General features: G+C 37.4%; 1 protein-coding gene across 1 annotated transcript in view; it reads left to right on the forward strand.

The window, feature by feature from the left end:
* The window catches only part of GRM1 (glutamate metabotropic receptor 1), a 1,025,343-nt gene that overhangs the window by 841,669 nt on the left and 165,589 nt on the right, over window positions 1-18,085 (forward strand). Inside the window, exon 8 of the mRNA XM_053712490.1 lies at window positions 4,539-4,774. Within this exon, the coding sequence (XP_053568465.1) occupies window positions 4,539-4,774 (236 nt within the window). The remainder of the gene's footprint in view (window positions 1-4,538; window positions 4,775-18,085) is intronic.

The following is an 18,085-nucleotide window of genomic DNA, read 5'->3' on the forward strand; positions in this document are numbered from 1 at the left end:
TACCGCTCACTTCTTCCAAGACTCGTAAAACCGGCGTTAGGCAAATCCCATAGAAAAGATAGGATACGCAATTGACGTAAGGGAATTTGCGGTAACCTCGAGTCGCGGAAAGAAAGTGAGCGGTAGACCCTTTCCTGCCTGACTCTAAATACCAGCGGACGTTAAAAAGCAGCGTTAGGACCCCTTAACGCTGCATTTTAACCCTAACGCAGAATTCTAAATCTAGGCGAATGGCAGGTGCAGCAAGTCTTGTGCTGAGTATATGAGCACCGTAACTCCCTTAAAATAGTAACTAACACCTAACGCATGCGCAATATCTATTCCACCATGGGAATTTTTGGACGCATTTGTTAGATTTTGGACAAAAAGCTCTTCTGACAGACTGGAATTGAGCCTTATGGGGTTGACTATTGTAGTAAACAGACTTCAATATATTCAGACAAAGGCATCAATCCCAGTGTTGTCTGTAATTGGAACATTGCTCATTTTTAATATAACAAATGGTTTAGAAGGACAGAAACTTTTTGTTAAAGACAAAAATCTATAACAGTATTTAGTTAAAAACAGAAGAATTAACCATGTTGTTGTAATTACAATTTAATGTAAATTAATGTACCGTAATACACCAAGGTCACAACAATCCAAACATTTATAAATGATTAATGATAATTATGTCAACTACAAAGAAGCTAAGATTTACTGAAGAGAGAGAACTTGTTATACCATATTTAGATAACTACAAAAATCTTGGCTAGAGTATTATTTTTAAAGGGACAGTATACACCATGTTTCATTTAACTGCATGTAATAAACACTGCTATAAAGAATAATATGCACAGATACTGATCTAAAAATCCAGTATAAAACTGTTTAAAAACTTACTTAGAAGCTCCCAGTTTAGCACTGTTGATGAGGTTAGCTGGAACACCCACTAAAAGTGGTTCTATAGCAAAAAAAGCAGACACTCCCCCCCCCCCCTCCCTCTGCGTATAAAAATACTCTTTACACAAGCAGGAGCAAGCTGGGATAGGTATAAATCAGTATTCTCCTAAATAGCAAAAAAAGCAGACACTTCCCCCCCCCCTCCCTCTGCGTATAAAAATACTCTTTACACAAGCAGGAGCAAGCTGGGATAGGTATAAATCAGTATTCTCCTAAATTTTGGGGCTTGGTTAGGAGTCTGAAAATCAGCACAATGTTATTTAAATATAAGAAAACTATAAAAAATAAATAAAATAAAAAAGTGCATAGGCTATATAAATGGATCATCTACAAAACATTTATGCAAAGAAAAATCTAGGGAAAGATTACATATGTGGCGGCGGCCGAAAAAAGCCGGCAATGCCGGTTTTACGTGGTTTTGGTATTACATATACGGCGCTGAATATAAATGTGGCGCGTATATTTCACCTGTCGGCCACTATTTTTACTCCCATAAGATATATTCAGTGCAAGGACTTACGCGGCGAAAATGGAGAAATTTTACTTAATTTTCACCTCCCCCAACATAGGCAGGTGCAGCAAGCCTTGTGCTGACTATGTGAGCACCGTAACGCCCTTAAAATAGTAACTAACACCTAACGCATGCACAATATTTATCTACTTGTCAACCGCAATCCCCCACCTCAATAACTAATAAAGTATATTAAACCCTAATCCGCCAACCCCCACATTGCAATAAACGTAATAAATGTATTAACCCCAAATTCGCCATTAACACACATAACAATAAACGTAATGTATTAACCCCTAATCCTCCATTAACCCACAATGCGATAAACCTAATAAATGTATTAACCCCTAATCAGCCATTAACCCACATCGCAATAAGCCTAATAAATGTTTTAACCCCTAATCCACCAAACCCACACAACAATCCTAATAAAACAAATAACCCCTAAACTGTCAAACCCCATAACGCAAGTACCCTAATTAACCTGTTAACCAAATCTGCCAAACCCCCACAACGCAAAGAACTAATTTAATTACTAAGCCCCCTAATTTAACATCCCCTAAATTAACCCCAATTACCTAAATTAAAAAACACTAAATTACAATTAAAATAAAAACATTACTTAAAAAAAAAACACATTCAATTAATCTAAGATTATAAAAAATAAAAAAGTCTAACATTACATAAAATAACACAAAATTATCCAAAATAAAAAAATTAAACCTAATCCCTATATAAAAAAATAGATAATCCCATTATTACCCATTCCCCAGTTTTGCATAACCAATACTGTTATATTAATACACTTTTAACCTCTGTGAAAAAAAGGAAGGAGTCAGGACCGCAATACTTGTGAGTTTATTAAAACCACATAAATATATAGCGCAAGGAAAAATCTGCACTTACAAGATTCACAAAATAAAAGGGCACATAGGATATAACAGACGAAGAGGAACAGCAGTGTAAACCGGATATATTCACCACATCCCACCAGGTGACGTCCGGACTCCAAAAACACCAAAAACACCTTCTGGCCTGTATCGACTGGGTCTGGCTGTGTGTCTCAATTACACACAAACATATGTATAACCTCTGTGATTATCTTGTATCTAAGCCTCTGCAGACTGCCCCCTTATTTCAGTTCTTTTGACAGACTTGCATTTAGCCAATCAGTGCCCTCTCATAGGTAACTTTCCGGGCGTGAGCACAATGTTATCTATATGGCACACATGAACTAACACCCTCTACCTGTGAAAAACGTTCAAATACAATCAGATAAGAGGCGGCCTTAATGGACTTAGAAATTAGCAGGTTTAGCTTTCAACTAAGAATACCAAGAAAACAATGCAAATTTGATGACAAAGGTAAAATGGAAAGTTGTTTAAAATTACATGCCCTAAAATTATCAATGGGGCTATTTTAGCAACCAGATATCTCATTTAAAAAATGGAAAGAATCCTCAACACCTAGTATAACAGAGATCAAAAATTGTATGAAAAAACAATGTATAATGGAACAACACAACACAAAACTACAGGATAATCGTGATGTCAGTAATTTTTTTCAGAAATGGTCATTAGGAATATGGTAAAAGTAATAAGCCTATCAGTTAATTCTGTCTAAGGAAAGGGAAATCTCTTTCTGGTTTCTTTTTTTTTTTTTCCCCTGTCACCTCTGACCCCCTCCACTCTCTTATCTTCTATCAGACTGCCATATAGGAAAGTTCAAAGTTATATATTTTACTTAATATTGAAATTTCCCTTGTGGCTTTAGAATAACGTGATTATTGAGGTATTGATCATGAACAGCGTTCAGGAAGCATGATGTATCCTTGCATGTAATTTGATTTGGTTGTTATAATTTGGATATTGAATAAAAATAAAAAAAAATTAAAAAAAATTACATGCCCTATTTGAATCATGAAAGTTTAATTTTGACTAGACTGGCCCTTTAATTCTCTTTAAAGGGTCAGTAAACCTTAAAAAAAATGTTATATAATTCTGCACATAGTGCAGAATTATATAACATTACATTAGCCAAACGTTTTAAATCATAATATTGCCTTTTTATTTTTAAAAAATATCGCCGTTTTACAGACCCGCTCTCTGGGCTCTGCTGAGCGGGTCTGTTGTTTTTACTGAGCACATCGGGCCAGCTGTATAGTCACAGCCCGGCCCGACCGCGCCATTAGACACAATACAGCTCGCTCCTGCTCTGTCTGACAGCGGGAGCGAGCTGCATTGTGTCTAATGGCGCGGTCGGGCCGGGCTGTGACTATACAGCTGGCCCGATGCGCTCAGTAAAAACAACAGACCCGCTCAGCAGAGCCCAGAGAGCGGGTCTGTAAAACGGCGATATTTTTTAAAAATAAAAAGGCAATATTATGATTTAAAACGTTTGGCTAATGTAATGTTATATAATTCTGCACTATGTGCAGAATTATATAACATTTTTTTTAAGGTTTACTGCCCCTTTAAGTTCAAATTATTATAACAAATAGTGGCTAGTATATGTGGGTACATGCTTTTCATCCAAGACATAAGAGGAAGAACTAAAAGAGGAGAAAAACATTAAACTATATCATGAACGTACTTAGATTTTTTTGAGTACAGAAGGCTGATTAATAACGCCCCCTTTGTACATGACTGCTTTATAAAAATGCCTTTGCAGTATAAAACATGCTGTTTCATTTATATAAACAAAAAAAAAACAAAAAAATATTATCAACAAAATATTACATAAAGGAAGGTTAAAAACAATTCCTGTAGTGAAAGTGTTTCTCCCTTTTTTTTTTAATTTTAATTTCATATATGATCCTCAGATAGGAGACCTTTCAGTTATTAAAATCATAAGAAAAAAATTAAATGTATTATTATTATTAATATTATATTAATATTTTATGCTGTTGAGAAAGATAATTGGATGATTTAAAAAATAAATGAGACTTCTTAAGCACAAGTAAAATATTTTGCATATTTTCATATTTAGATAATTGTTCTTCTCGCTGATGATCTAATTTTATAAAGAAAAGTAGAAAACTTGTATTATTAATTTTAATTTGTTTTCTCTTTCTTTTTTTTTCTAGTGATGGCTGGGCTGACAGATATGAAGTTATAGAAGGTTTTGAAGCAGAAGCAAATGGAGGAATTACTATAAAACTGCAATCTGCAGAAGTGAGATCATTTGACGACTACTTTTTAAGTCTACGTTTGGACAATAATTTTCGAAATCCTTGGTTTTCTGAGTTTTGGCAGCATCGATTTCAGTGTCGTATTCCTGGACACCCACAGGAGAATACCAATTTCAAAAGAATTTGCAAAGGTAAATGTATTCATTTTTAAAAGACTAAGAGCCTGATTATGTAGCATTCGATGGATCTGATGTGAAAATTCAAGCTGATACTTGCAGTGGCTGCCATCAGGGAACTCTCCCTGCGAGTTTTATATGCCATAAAAAGTAATGGAGTTTGCCGGAAAGGGAAATTTCACCAGGTAGGGCAAAGTTAGCACAAGGCGCACATTTAAAATAAACTACAACAACCAATACAAATGATATTACCCTGTTTTCAATTAATATATTCTTACAATTTCCTCTATTTTCATAGCATTTGTTTTTCTCTCAGTGTAAAGTATTTTGACACAATCTTGCCACCTTTCATTTTGCAAGATAAAGCAGTGAGATTTGTAGGGGGAAATGTTTAGAAAATACAGCAGACCTGGCAGAAAACATGCCCATGTTCAGTCCGCTAGCAGATGCATGGTAACTCATGATACAAAATTGAAATCTAATTGTTTTCCTTATTGTAAAATAAGTACTAATTTCACAGCATTGTTTGCATATGCACTGGAGTTTTATTATGATTTCTACTTTTATTATGATTTTTGACAAGCCGTCAACTTACTTGCATTTGACTGCACCAATACGCTCGCCTAAGATCGCCTAACATTGCGGCTGCAAACCTGAATACATTCTCCAAAGTTACCAAAAAAGCTGTCAAAGAGCCGCGCACCAAGTATGGGGCGATGAGCAGCGGACTGTTGTTAACTCATCAATGTCACTGCTCTTCGGCTTTTTCACAGCTTTATTGGTACCCTGTCACTAAACACCCACACTATACTATCCTGTTTTACCCCTATACCAACGCTCCTGGAGCCCACCGCAACTCTAATAAATGTATTAACCCCTAAACCGCCACTCACGGAGCCCACCGCCACCTACATTATACTTATTAACTCCTAATCTGCCGCCCCCTACACCGCCGGTACCTACATTATACTTATTAACCCCTAATCTGCCGCCCCCTACACCGCCGCCCCCTACATTATACTTATTAACCCCTAATCTGCCGCCACCTACATTATATTTATTAGCCCCTAATCTGCCCCCCTACACCGCCGCCACTATATTAAATTTATTAACCCCTAAACCTAAGTCTAACCCTAACCCTAACACCCACTAACTTAAATATTATTTAAATAAATCTAAATAAATATTCCTAGCATTAAAAAAATTATTCCTATTTAAAACTAAATACTTACCTATAAAATAAACCCTAAGCTAGCTACAATATAACTAATAGTTACATTGTAGCTATCTTAAGGTTTATTTTTATTTTACAGGCAACTTTGTATTTATTTTAACTAGGTACAATAGTTATTAAATAGTTATCAACTATTTAATAACTTCCTAGTTAAAATAAATACAAATATACCTGTACAATTACAACTAACACTACACTATAATTAAATAAATTCCCTAAACTAAATACAATTAAATAAAATTATCTAAAGTACAAAAAACCCCCCCACTAAATTACAGAAAATAATAAACAAATTACAAGATTTTTAAACTAATTACACCTAATCCCTAATTCCCCTAACAAAATAAAAAAGCCCACCCAAAATAAAAAAGCCCTACCCTACACTAAATTAGAAATAGCCCTAAAAAGGGCCTTTTGCGGGGCATTGCCCCAAAGTAATCAGCTCTTTTACCTGTAAAAAAAAATTACAAACCCACCCAACATTAAAACCCACCACCCACACAACCAACCCTACTCTAAAACCCACCTAATACCCCCTTAAAAAAACCTAACACTAACCCCTTGAAGATCACCTTACCTTGAGAAGTCTTCACCCAACCGGGCCGAAGTCCTCAAGGAATCCGGCAGAAGTGGTCCTTTAGATGGGCAGAAGTGGTCCTTCAGACGGGCAGAAGTCTTCATCCAGACGGCATCTTCTATCTTCATCCATCCGGCGTGGAGCGGGTCCATCTTCTGCTGACGACGTCTTCTTGTTGAATGAAGGTACCTTTAAGTGACATCATCCAAGATGGTGTCCCTTCAATTCCGATTGGCTGATAGAATTCTATCAGCCAATCGGAATTAAGGTAGAAAAAATCCTATTGGCTGATGCAATCAGCCAATAGGATTTAAGTTCAATCTTATCAGCTGATCCAATCAGTCAATAGGATTGAGCTCGCATTCTATTGGCTAATTGGAACAGCCAATAGAATGCGAGTTCAATCCTATTGGCTGATTGGATCAGCCAATAGGATTGAACTTAAATTCTATTGGCTGATTGCATCAGCCAATAGGATTTTTTCTACCTCAATTCTGATTGGCTGATAGAATTCTATCAGCCAATCGGAATTGAAGGGACGCCATCTTGGATGATGTAACTTAAAGGTACCTTCATTCAACAAGAAGACGTCAGAAGAGGATGCTCCGCGTCGGATGTCTAGAAGATGGACCCGCTCCGTGCCGGATGGATGAATATAGAAGATGCCGACTGAATGAAGACTTCTGCCCGTCTGAAGGACCACTTCTGCCGTCTGGAGGACCACTTCTGCCGGATTCCTTGAGGACTTCGGCCCGGTTGGGTGAAGACTTCTCACGGTAAGGTGATCTTCAAGGGGTTAGTGTTAGTTTTTTTTTAAGGGGGTATTGGGTGGGTTTTAGAGTAGGGTTGGTTGTGTCGGTGGTGGGTTTTAATGTTGGGGGGGTTGTAATTTTTTTTACAGGTAAAAGAGCTGATTACTTTGGGGCAATTCCCCCGCAAAAGGCCCTTTTAAGGGCTATTTGTAATTTAGTGTAGGGTAGGGCTTCTTTATTTTGGGGCGCTTTTTTTATTTTGTTAGGGGGATTAGATTAGGTGTAATTAGTTTAAAAATCTTGTAATTTATTATTTTCTGTAATTGAGTGTTTGTTTTTGTACTTTAGATAATTTTATTTAATTGTATTTAGTTTAGGGAATTTATTTAATTATAGTGTAGTGTTAGGTGTAATTGTAACTTAGGTTAGGTTTTATTCTACAGGTATATTTGTATTTATTTTAACTAGGAAGTTATTAAATAGTTAATAACTATTTAATAACTATAGTATCTAGTTAAAATAAATACAAACTTGCCTGTAAAATAAAAATAAACCCTAAAATAGCTACAATGTAACTATTAGTTATATTGTAGCTAGCTTAGGGTTTATTTTATAGGTAAGTATTTAGTTTTAAATAGGAATAATTTATTTAATGCTAAGAATATTTATTTAGATTTATTTAAATTATATTTAAGTTAGTGGGTGTTAAGGTTAGGGTTAGACTTAGGTTTCGGGGTTAATAAATTTAATATAGTGGCGGCGGTGTAGGGGGTGGCAGATTAGGGGTTAATAAGTATAATATAGGTGGCGGTGGTGTAGGGGGGGCAGATTAGGGGTTAATAACTTTATGTAGGTGGCGGCAGTGTCGGGGCTGCAGATTAGGGGTTAATAAGTATAATGAAGGTGGCAGCTGTGGCGGGGCGGCAGATTAGGGGTTAATAAGTATAAAGTAGGTGGTGGCGGTGTAGGGGGGGAGATTAGGGGTTAATAAGTATAATGTAGGTGGCGGCGGTGTAGGGGGGCAGATTAGGGGTTAATAAGTATAATGTAGGTGGTGGCGATGTAGGGGGGCAGATTAGGGGTGTTTAGACTCGGGTTAGAAGTTTGGGTGTTAGGTGTACACGTTACCATAGGAATCAATGGGATATCGGGCAGCAGCGAACATGAGCTTTGCTGCTTTCAGACTCTCATTGATTCCTATGGCATCCGCCGCCTCCAGGGCAGCGGATTGAAAACCAGGTACGCTGGGCCGGAATAGTGCCGAGCGTACCTGGTAGAAATTTGATAACTAGCAAAAGTAGTCAGATTGTGCCGAATTTGCATTCGGAACATCTGTAATGACGTAAGCATCGATCTGTGTCGGACTGAGTCCAGCGGATCGTATGTTATGTCACAAAATTCTACTTTTGCCGGTCTGTAGGCTTTGATAACTAAGGGGAATCAGGCTCGCCACAAATACGCTGTGGAATTCCAGCGTTTTTGCGGTTGACGGCTTGATAAATAGATGTCTAAATCTTTACAGCAACTTTTTTAATTCTATATTTAATTTATTGTTTTTGTATGATTTTAAATTACAATTATTTGTAAACCCTATTGTACACCCTTCTTTCCTATGAATTCTACGCCTTATCTGTGTGTGAGAGGTTTACACATGTATTACAGCTAACAGAAGCACACACTCACTCACTAATGCATGGGCAGTATGCATCTGATTGTCCATAATACCGAATGACATTGGCTATAATAAATAGCCTGAACTAAGGGGCGGCTGCATCTACAGTGAAATATTAACTTGAAGATTATAAATAATAGAATAAGATTAAAGGGACAGTCAACTCCAAAATGTTTATTGTTTAAAAAAAGATAGATAATCCCTTTATTATCCATTCCCCAGTCTTGCACAGCCAATATGGTTATATTAATATACTTTTTACCTTTGTGATTACCTTGTATCTAAGCTTCTTCTGACAGCCCCCTTATCACATGGCTATTCAGTTATTATCTATTGACTTGCATTTTAGCCAATTAAAGCAGTGTCAGCCACAACTCCATGGGAGAGAGCACAATGTTTTCTATATGTCACACATGAACTAGCCTTGTCTTGTTGTGAAAAGCTAATAAAAAATCAGGTGATTAAGAGGCTGTCTGTAGTGGCTTAGAAACAGGCAGAAATTAAGAGGTTTAAATGTTATAAAGTATATTAATATGGGTATTAAATGTGTTATCTATCTTTTTAAACAATAACAATTTTGAAGTAGACTGTCCCATTAAATAAGGAAATAGGAGGCTTAGTTTATATAATTAAATTGTTTGTTAAAGGGGCATTATAGTGCAAAAATTAAAGCCTCTATTTAATTCTTTAACACTGGTAACAATACAATGCAATGCTATATGTTTAACCTTGCAAGGTAGCAGTCAGCTAGAGCAGATACAGTCACTGAGCCAATCAGCAGCGGCAGTCACACAGCTGGGTCAGGTGACTAATACTGCTTATTGGATTACCAGCTGTACCCGCTTGGGACTGTGCTCAGCTGCTCCTAGACACAAAAGGGGTTAAACACATATTATTGTAGGGTCGCTAGTGTTAATATAACATGCTGTAAATAATAAAAGCATATCATTTTTGCACTATAAAGGTCCTTTAAATAAATTGTACAGCACCTTTAATCCTTATTTGTACCAAGAGACATATTTGTACTACATTCAAAAGATGTTAGTTCTCTAAGATGATTTTTATGATATGGCCTTAAAGGGACATGAAACCCACATTTTTTCTTTCATGATTTAGAAAGAGAATGCAATTTTAAACATCTTTCTAATTTACTTCTATTATCTGATTTGTTTTATTCTCTTGATATTCTTTGCTGAAAAGCATATCTAGATATGCTCAGTAGCTGCTGATTGGTTGCTGCACATAGAGGCCTTGTGTGATTGGCTCACCCATGTGCATTGCTTTTTCTTCAACTAAGGATATCTAAAAAATGAAGCAAAATAAATAATAGAAGTAAATTGTAATGTTGCTTAAATTTGTATTCTCTACCTGAAGCATGAAAGAAAGATTTTGGGTTTAGTGGCCCTTTAAATATGTTAGCATTGGATCTAGGATCTAGTTTTTTTTAGCTTATTGGGGGTTTAAAGGGACAGTAAACTCCCAATTAAACGTTCTCGATTCACATAGATCATATAATTTTTTATTTTTTTTTAAATATAATTTTTATTAAGTATTAGTTCAGGATGACAATAATTAAACCAGTTACAGTCGATACATCACTTAAACTACAAGTTAACGACATGATAAACTTTCGATGCAACAGATAACATCTTTCTGTTCCTTTTTTATAACAAAGCGGGAAAAAGAAGGTGATGCCATCTCCGAACTATATTGGAGTAGATAAAGGATAAAGGGGACATGTCAGATTATATCAGCAAGAATAAAACAGGCTCCTGTTCCCTTTAGGGCATGACAGTTTTGTTCTTTTTTGTTGTAAAGGAAGTTCATATATCCCTGTGTCAGAGATCACACGACTTCCTAAAAGTGGAAGGAAAGAAAAGATTGGGAAAGAAGAGAGAAGAAGAAAGAGAAGAGAGAGGAAAAAAAGGGGGGGGGGAGAAGGGTGAGGGGAAGGTAAGGAAGGTGAAAGGTGAGGTGGAGGGTAATGGCGGGGGAAGGGTCACATGTCGGGTTGCCGACGAGGCTAAAGCAGTGTGTTCATAGGTTCAAATAGTTTTATTCCATATTGCATTCATCATTTCATAAGTATCCAGCTTATGTGTTTTGAGATAGTGATATCTCTCAAGACATAGTAGTTCAGTTACCATGAGTCTCCACTCATCTATTGTAGGTACTGTTTGGGATTTCCAATATTTAGGAATAAGTTTTTTGGCTGCTGTGATCATAATGAGCAGCAATGGTAGTTTGCCTAGTCCTGTCAGTTTGGGCAAAGAGAGGAATAAGATGGCATTTGGACTTGGGGAGACATGAATTGACAATATGTCAGAGATAGCTAGAAAGGTATCTCTCCAATATTCCTCCAATCTGGTACAAGACCACCAGACGTGGAGGAGGGTGCCCTCCTCTCCGCAACCTCTCCAGCACGTACTATTTAGTGCGGGGAATATTTTACGAAGGCGGGAGGGGGTCAGGTACCAGCGGCAAGAAAGTTTCAGGTGAATCTCTTGCACTGTGGCTGACACCGATGCCCTTTTGGATAAACATAAGGCTCTAGACCATGTCTCTACATCAATGTCCTGACCAAGTTCACAGCTCCAAGAGTATGTGTATGATGGGAGGGCTAAGGTGTCTGGACTGTTTAGTGTTTTGTAGAGCTTGGAGATTAGATGCCTAGGGGGTGTTAGTTGAATACATAGTTTTTCGAAGGTTGTAGTGGATCTGCCCAACTCCTCCCTTTGTTTATGATGAGAGATAAAGAGGGGGGTTTATGGGAGGGGTAAGAGGCCAAGGGAGAGAGGTTAGAGGTAAGGAAGGGGGGTCAGGAGAGAGGAGAATACCCTGTTGGACACTATATATAGGTATGAGACTTGAAACACAAAATGACATATACAGATTATACAAAATCAGGAAAGTATCTCTTTGGTCCATTATAATACATATTGTCACATTTTAAAGGCTAATAAGAGACCTGTAAGAAAGCACATAAAAACATCACATAATGATTTGCTATAGTCAATGGCTTTACACATCTATAAGCGGCCATCGCTTATATAAGTTCTGAGTCCGTCTGAAGGGAGAACTATACAGTTATGGTGTAGAAAATAGGGTATAATGTGTAAAGTCTGGTAGTAGGTTCAACACACCAAACTGATTAAAACATGTAATTAACACAGCAATTAACAACCGCAATTCAAACCTTAATAAACCTTAATGAATAACAGGGTATGAACGTTATAAAAGGATACATCTTCTGTGTGGTCAGGGCCCAATAAACTCAGGTTGGGACCCAATTGGACACCTGGAATCTGGTCCCATGATACTGTAGGCATGTGGGTCCAGTATGTAGCTGAATGAGGTTCAATGGTGAACCAGGTTATCAGAGAAAGAAGTTCCTCCCAAAAAGGATTGGTGGAAAGACGAGAAAGAGGTATGCTCAGGGCTGTGCATCACCAGGCAGAGGGGCCCCTCTGCCATGTGTCTCCGCCATATGGTCTTGAGAGGAGGAGGCGTTGTCCTCTGTCCACGGTAAGGAGAGTTCTTTGAAGAAGATGTTAGGGTCTGAACCCGGTTGGAAAACAGCTGATTTGTTGTAGTGTGTTGCTCTTAGGGAGACTGGGAATCCCCATCTGTATTGCACTTTGTTGATTTTCAGATTAGAGGTGATGTGGGAGAGGTCTCTCCTCTTCTGTAAGGTGATAGGAGATAAATCTGAAAATAATTGGATTTCTTCTCCTGCATGCAGTATCGTATTCTTTTCTCTTGCACGGCGTAAAAGATCTTCTCTATCTTTGAACCTAAGAAATTTAACAATTATGTCACGTGGAGGAGCCTTAGGAGGTGGTTTGGCTCTTAGAGCTCTGTGGGCTCTTTCTATTTGAATTTCCTCTGCTGTCAGACTTTTATCCCCCTAAAAAGGGCTCGGAGGTATCCTTCGATTGCAGGAGGATGGATAGTTTCGGAAACACCTCTAATCCTGAGGTTGTTTCGACGGCACCGATTCTCCAGATCCTCCATTTTATCAGACAGCTCTTGTATCTTTCTATCCTGCTTTTGAGTGGTAGAGGGATTGGATTGGATCACTGCTTGGATGGTTTTTTGATTTGCTTCAAGGGAAGAAACTCTCTTGTCCATCACTCCCAGATCTTTTTTAAGATCCCCAAATAATGTTCTCATTTCGTGTAGTACTACTTTGATATCATCTTTTGATGAAAGGTGCATAATGTCATTCTTGGTAACAAAAGGGCTTGTAATGGGGTCTTTGGGTTGAGCTGTATTAGACATTTCTGGTTGTGTAACAGTAGGATCTGCAACACTCACTGTGTCTGGTGCCTCACGAGGTTTAAGAAACTGGTTCAGTGTCTTTGAGGTTAATGCTTTTTCGCTCTTATTTTGTTTCTTGCAAGGCATCCCCTATGAGTTTATTTTAGGAATATTATCACAGTGGAGTGAGAGTAAAAACAATAGCCAATAGGAGTGTGTGCCTCTCCCTATCAACATGTGATGATATCACACTATAAAAAAACTTCTGAGTGAAAAGTCAGTGCGAGTTATTGTGAAATAGCAGTTTTGTACCGTTTTGTCACTTTCACTGTTTTAAACACTTTATTGCTTGTCAGCTTTATAATATGGCTGATAGAGTTCACCTCTCCCCTGTCTTTTCTGCTTCCTCTTAAGCCCAGTATGTTTGCTGTAATCAATGACTGAGGCTTATCAGCTAGTGAGTTAATGAACGGAGGGGTGCTGTGTATTGCTGTCAATGCGCTTCCCAATCTGGCAGCTTACTGAAAGTGGTGCATGCTTTTATAAAAGGGAAGGCAGATGGAGGTTATTTGCATGGGCATAGGCTGTGTGTGTTTATGATCAGCCTTAGCATGTACCTGGTTGCAAAGCCGGTTGACGCTGCGTGAGAAAGTTCTTCCGCACCCACGTGGTCCCAGCGTTAGCGTGATGATGCGAGGGGAACCGGGTACATCCCAGTACTACAGGGTAAGCGGAGGGATTGCAGGCTGTGTCGGCAGGTAGGTTTAGAGAGTGGCAAGTGTTTTTGGTTTTTCCGAGCCAGCCATCCGGTACGCAAAATTTTCAGGCCTTCACCTCCTCACTGGTACAAACCCCCGTTCCTCAATGGGCTCGTAGGTAAGCTGCAGTTGTAGGGTGATTACCGCTTGAGTCAGGGCATGTCTGGAGACTGACAAGAGGTAGTGGGGAGAGAAAAAATGGAATCCTGCTCTCAGAATTAGTGATTAGTCGACGCTGGAGATGGGAGCCCTTCTAACTAGCGGCCATCTTCCAGCGTGGCCTGACTCCGCCCAGATCATATAATTTTAAACAACGTTCCATTTTACCTCTAATATTTAATTTGATTAGTTCTCTTGGTATCCTTTGTTAAAAAGAAGACCAAAGTTGGCGCAGGAGCAGTAATGTACTACTGGGTGCTAACTGCTGATTGGTGGCTGCACATAAATGTCTGTTCAGCTAGCTCTTAGCAGTTAATTACTGTTTTTTTTAAAGAAAGTATACCAAAAGAATGACATAAATTTGATAATAGAAGTAAATTAAAAATGTGTTTAAAATTGTATGTCATATCTGAATCATTAAAGAAAAAATGTGTCCCTTTAAGGCTTTCTTAGTGCATTTTCTATGTTTTCTATGTTAAATTTAAAGGAGCACTCAATGCAGTAGAATCACATAATTAACAAGTGCATAATAAAAAGACAATGCAATATCACTTACTCTGAATTTCAAATAAGCAATAGATTTTTATTTATTGTTTACAATTTTTTTTCTCCCATTTTCCAGCCCACTGTATCATGTGACAAATATCAGCCAATCAGAGACTAGTATACATATACCCTGTGAGCTTGTACACATGCTCAGTAGGATCTTGTCCCCCCAAAAGTATGAATATAAAAAGACTGTGCAAAATTTGATAAAGGAAGTAAATTGTAAAGTGTCTTAAAACTGCATGCTCTTTCTGATTCATAAAAGTTTATTTTGACTTGAGTGTCCCTTTAACAGAAGCTTTATAAAAACAAAAGTTCATGCAATCAGTTAATTCAGCTTTGTTTGTTTTATAAACTGTATGTTTCTACTACAGCCACAATAAAATGACAGTAGTAAATCTTCATATACTACAATTCTGCAGCGCCGGATAGAAAGACATATATTTTACGCTATACAAATTATTTTGCCTGTCATATTTTCCGTGCTTTATGATTTTATTTTTCTCATAATTTAGATTTGTTGACATATTCCCTAACCAATATTTATGCAAATATATACCATCTGTTCTTGAAGCGGAGTGTGACTTTTATATTTTAGAAGGGTGAATTACAGGAGAAGTTTGCCAATAATACCTCAATCAAGTATAAGTAAATTGTAATCTGATTGATAAAACATTACCTATGCAGTTTGTTATAACAGCTACCAAGTATTAAATGTATTAGAAATTGGCCCTTCAGCCTTATTTTTCTATTGGAAAATAGCTGCATTTGCTTATAAAAATCCCCCATTATTTTAAAGATTTTGCCCATTCAAATAGACTAACTCTGCAGGAATAGCAGACCTGCTTATCTTATCTCACTCTCTCTATAGATAGGCACTGGAATTTCAATGAGCTATTAACACTGTAAACCATTTTAATTAAACAGAGTAAATACTTCAGTGTACAATTGTTTACATATATATATATATATATATATATATATATATATATATATATATATATATATATATATATATATATACAGCATACATAGCTCTTATTGGTAAAATAAACAGTGGGTGGAGTCATTTGGGGGTCAGGCTTTTTCAAGGGGTGGAGTCTAGTGCCCCACAAGCTTCAAAATTCACCAGCTGCCACTTGGTGATAAGAGGGATTATTGTACTTCCTAGACCTAAAATAGTTTAGAAAGTGTTTTGTTAACCCTTTAATCTTTGTATTTGAGTCACAGCCTTCAATCTTTGTCTGCACAGTCTGATCAGGAAAGCTGTACACTGTATCACAAACTTATGGCTAGCAGTGTGGATATTTTTGTTATTAGATTTTAATGCTTTGTAGATTTGTTAGTGTGGAAATCCCAGTTCTAAAAGAAATTGTGAATCTCACAATTTCCAAAGGCTAAAACTCAGTGCATTATATAGTTTCCCCGTTTTTTCCTTCCTAATTTAATTTTTACTACGGATGCATACCAGCAGCAGACCAAGGAAATGCTGGCACTGTTATGCCAGAATAGAGATATTTCTTACAGTGGAAAACCCAAAGAGGTACTGATACAAGCTCTTATGGATTATGACAGCACCCTGTCAGCACAAGCTGAAGCCTCCGGAGAGGTGTCTCCAGCTGTGGGCAGTGATTCACTAATGCATAGAGATCATTTGGATTGTTATTTTCAAACTGTTCTAAAGCATGTGGGACCAGCAGACACAAATTTAAGGATGCAATTGATACTAAAATACCAAAAGCAGCAGGCGGCTGAATGTCAGGCTGCTGCTGCTGAACATGAAACTGATAGGGTTGAACACCAGGCTGAGAGAGAAGCTCCAGAGAGAAAGTAGTGCCAGTCTGGGAATAAATTGCAGCCCTGGAAAAATTGACGACCAGCCCTATTTTCTGTTGCGTCATTAGAATGCACATGTCCTATTTTTCTCAGAGGGGATTACTGGGGTACTCCTTCCTCCAATATTTGTTTTTAGAATTAAATTAACCCCTTAATGACCACAGCACTTTTCCATTTTCTGTCCGTTTGGGACCAAGGCTATTTTTACATTTTTGCGGTCTTTGTGTTTAGCTGTAATTTCCCTCTTACTCATTTACTATACCCACACATATTATATACCGTTTTTTTCGCCATTAAATGGACTTTCTAAAGATACCATTATTTTCATCATATCTTATAATTTACTATAAAAAAAATTATAAAATATGAGGAAAAAATGGAAAAAAACACACTTTTTCTAACTTTGACCCCCAAAATCTGTTACACATCTACACCCATGCTAAATAGTTTCTAAATTTTGTCCAGAGTTTATAAATACCCAATGTTTACATGTTCTTTGCTTTTTTTGCAAGTTATAGGGCCATAAATATAAGTAGCACTTTGCTATTTCCAAACCACTTTTTTTCAAAATTAGCGCTAGTTACATTGGAACACTGATATCTTTCAGGAATCCCTGAATATCCCTTGACATGTATATATATTTTTTTAGAAGACATCCCAAAGTATTGATCTAGGCCCATTTTGGTATATTTCATGCCACCATTTCACCGCCAAATGCGATCAAATAAAAAAAAAAAGTAAAATTTTTCCAAATTTTAGGTTTCTCACTGAAATCATTAACAAACATTTTGTGCAATTATGGCACAAATGGTTGTAAATGCTTCTCTGGGATCCCCTTTGTTCAGAAATAGCAGACATATATCGCTTTGGCGTTGTTTTTAAGTAATTAGAAGTCCGCTAAATGCTGCTGCACACCACAAGTGTATTATGCTCAGCAGTGCAGGGGTTAATTAGGGAACTTGTAGGGAGCTTGTAGGGTTAATTTTAGCTTTAGTGTAGTGTAGTAGACAACCCCAAGTATTGATCTAGGCCCATTTTGGTATATTTCAGGCCACCATTTCACCGCCAAATACGATTAAATTAAAAAAAATAGTCAACTTTTTCACAAACTTTAGGTTTCTCACTGAAATTATTTAGAAACAACTTGTGCAATTATGGTACAAATGGTTGTAAATGATTCTCTGGGATCCCCTTTGTTCAGAAATAGCAGACATATATGGCTTTGGTGTTGCTTTTTGGTAATTAAAAGGCCGCTAAATGCCACTGCGCACAAAACGTGAATTATGCCCAGCAGTGAAGGGGTTAATTAAGTAGCTTGTAGGGAGCTTGCAGGGTTAATTTTAGCTTTAGTGTAGAGATCAGCTTCCCACCTGACACATCAGACCCCCTGATCCCTCCCATAGAGCTCTCTTCCCTCCCCCACCCCACAATTGTCCCCGCCATCTTAAGTACTGGCAGAAAGTCTGCCAGTACTAAAATAAAAGGTTTTTTTTTTACTTTTTTTTTTTTTAAGCATATTTACATATGCTGCT

Source organism: Bombina bombina, chromosome 4 (assembly GCF_027579735.1).
Source record: "Bombina bombina isolate aBomBom1 chromosome 4, aBomBom1.pri, whole genome shotgun sequence".
NCBI classification, from domain to species: domain Eukaryota; kingdom Metazoa; phylum Chordata; class Amphibia; order Anura; family Bombinatoridae; genus Bombina; species Bombina bombina.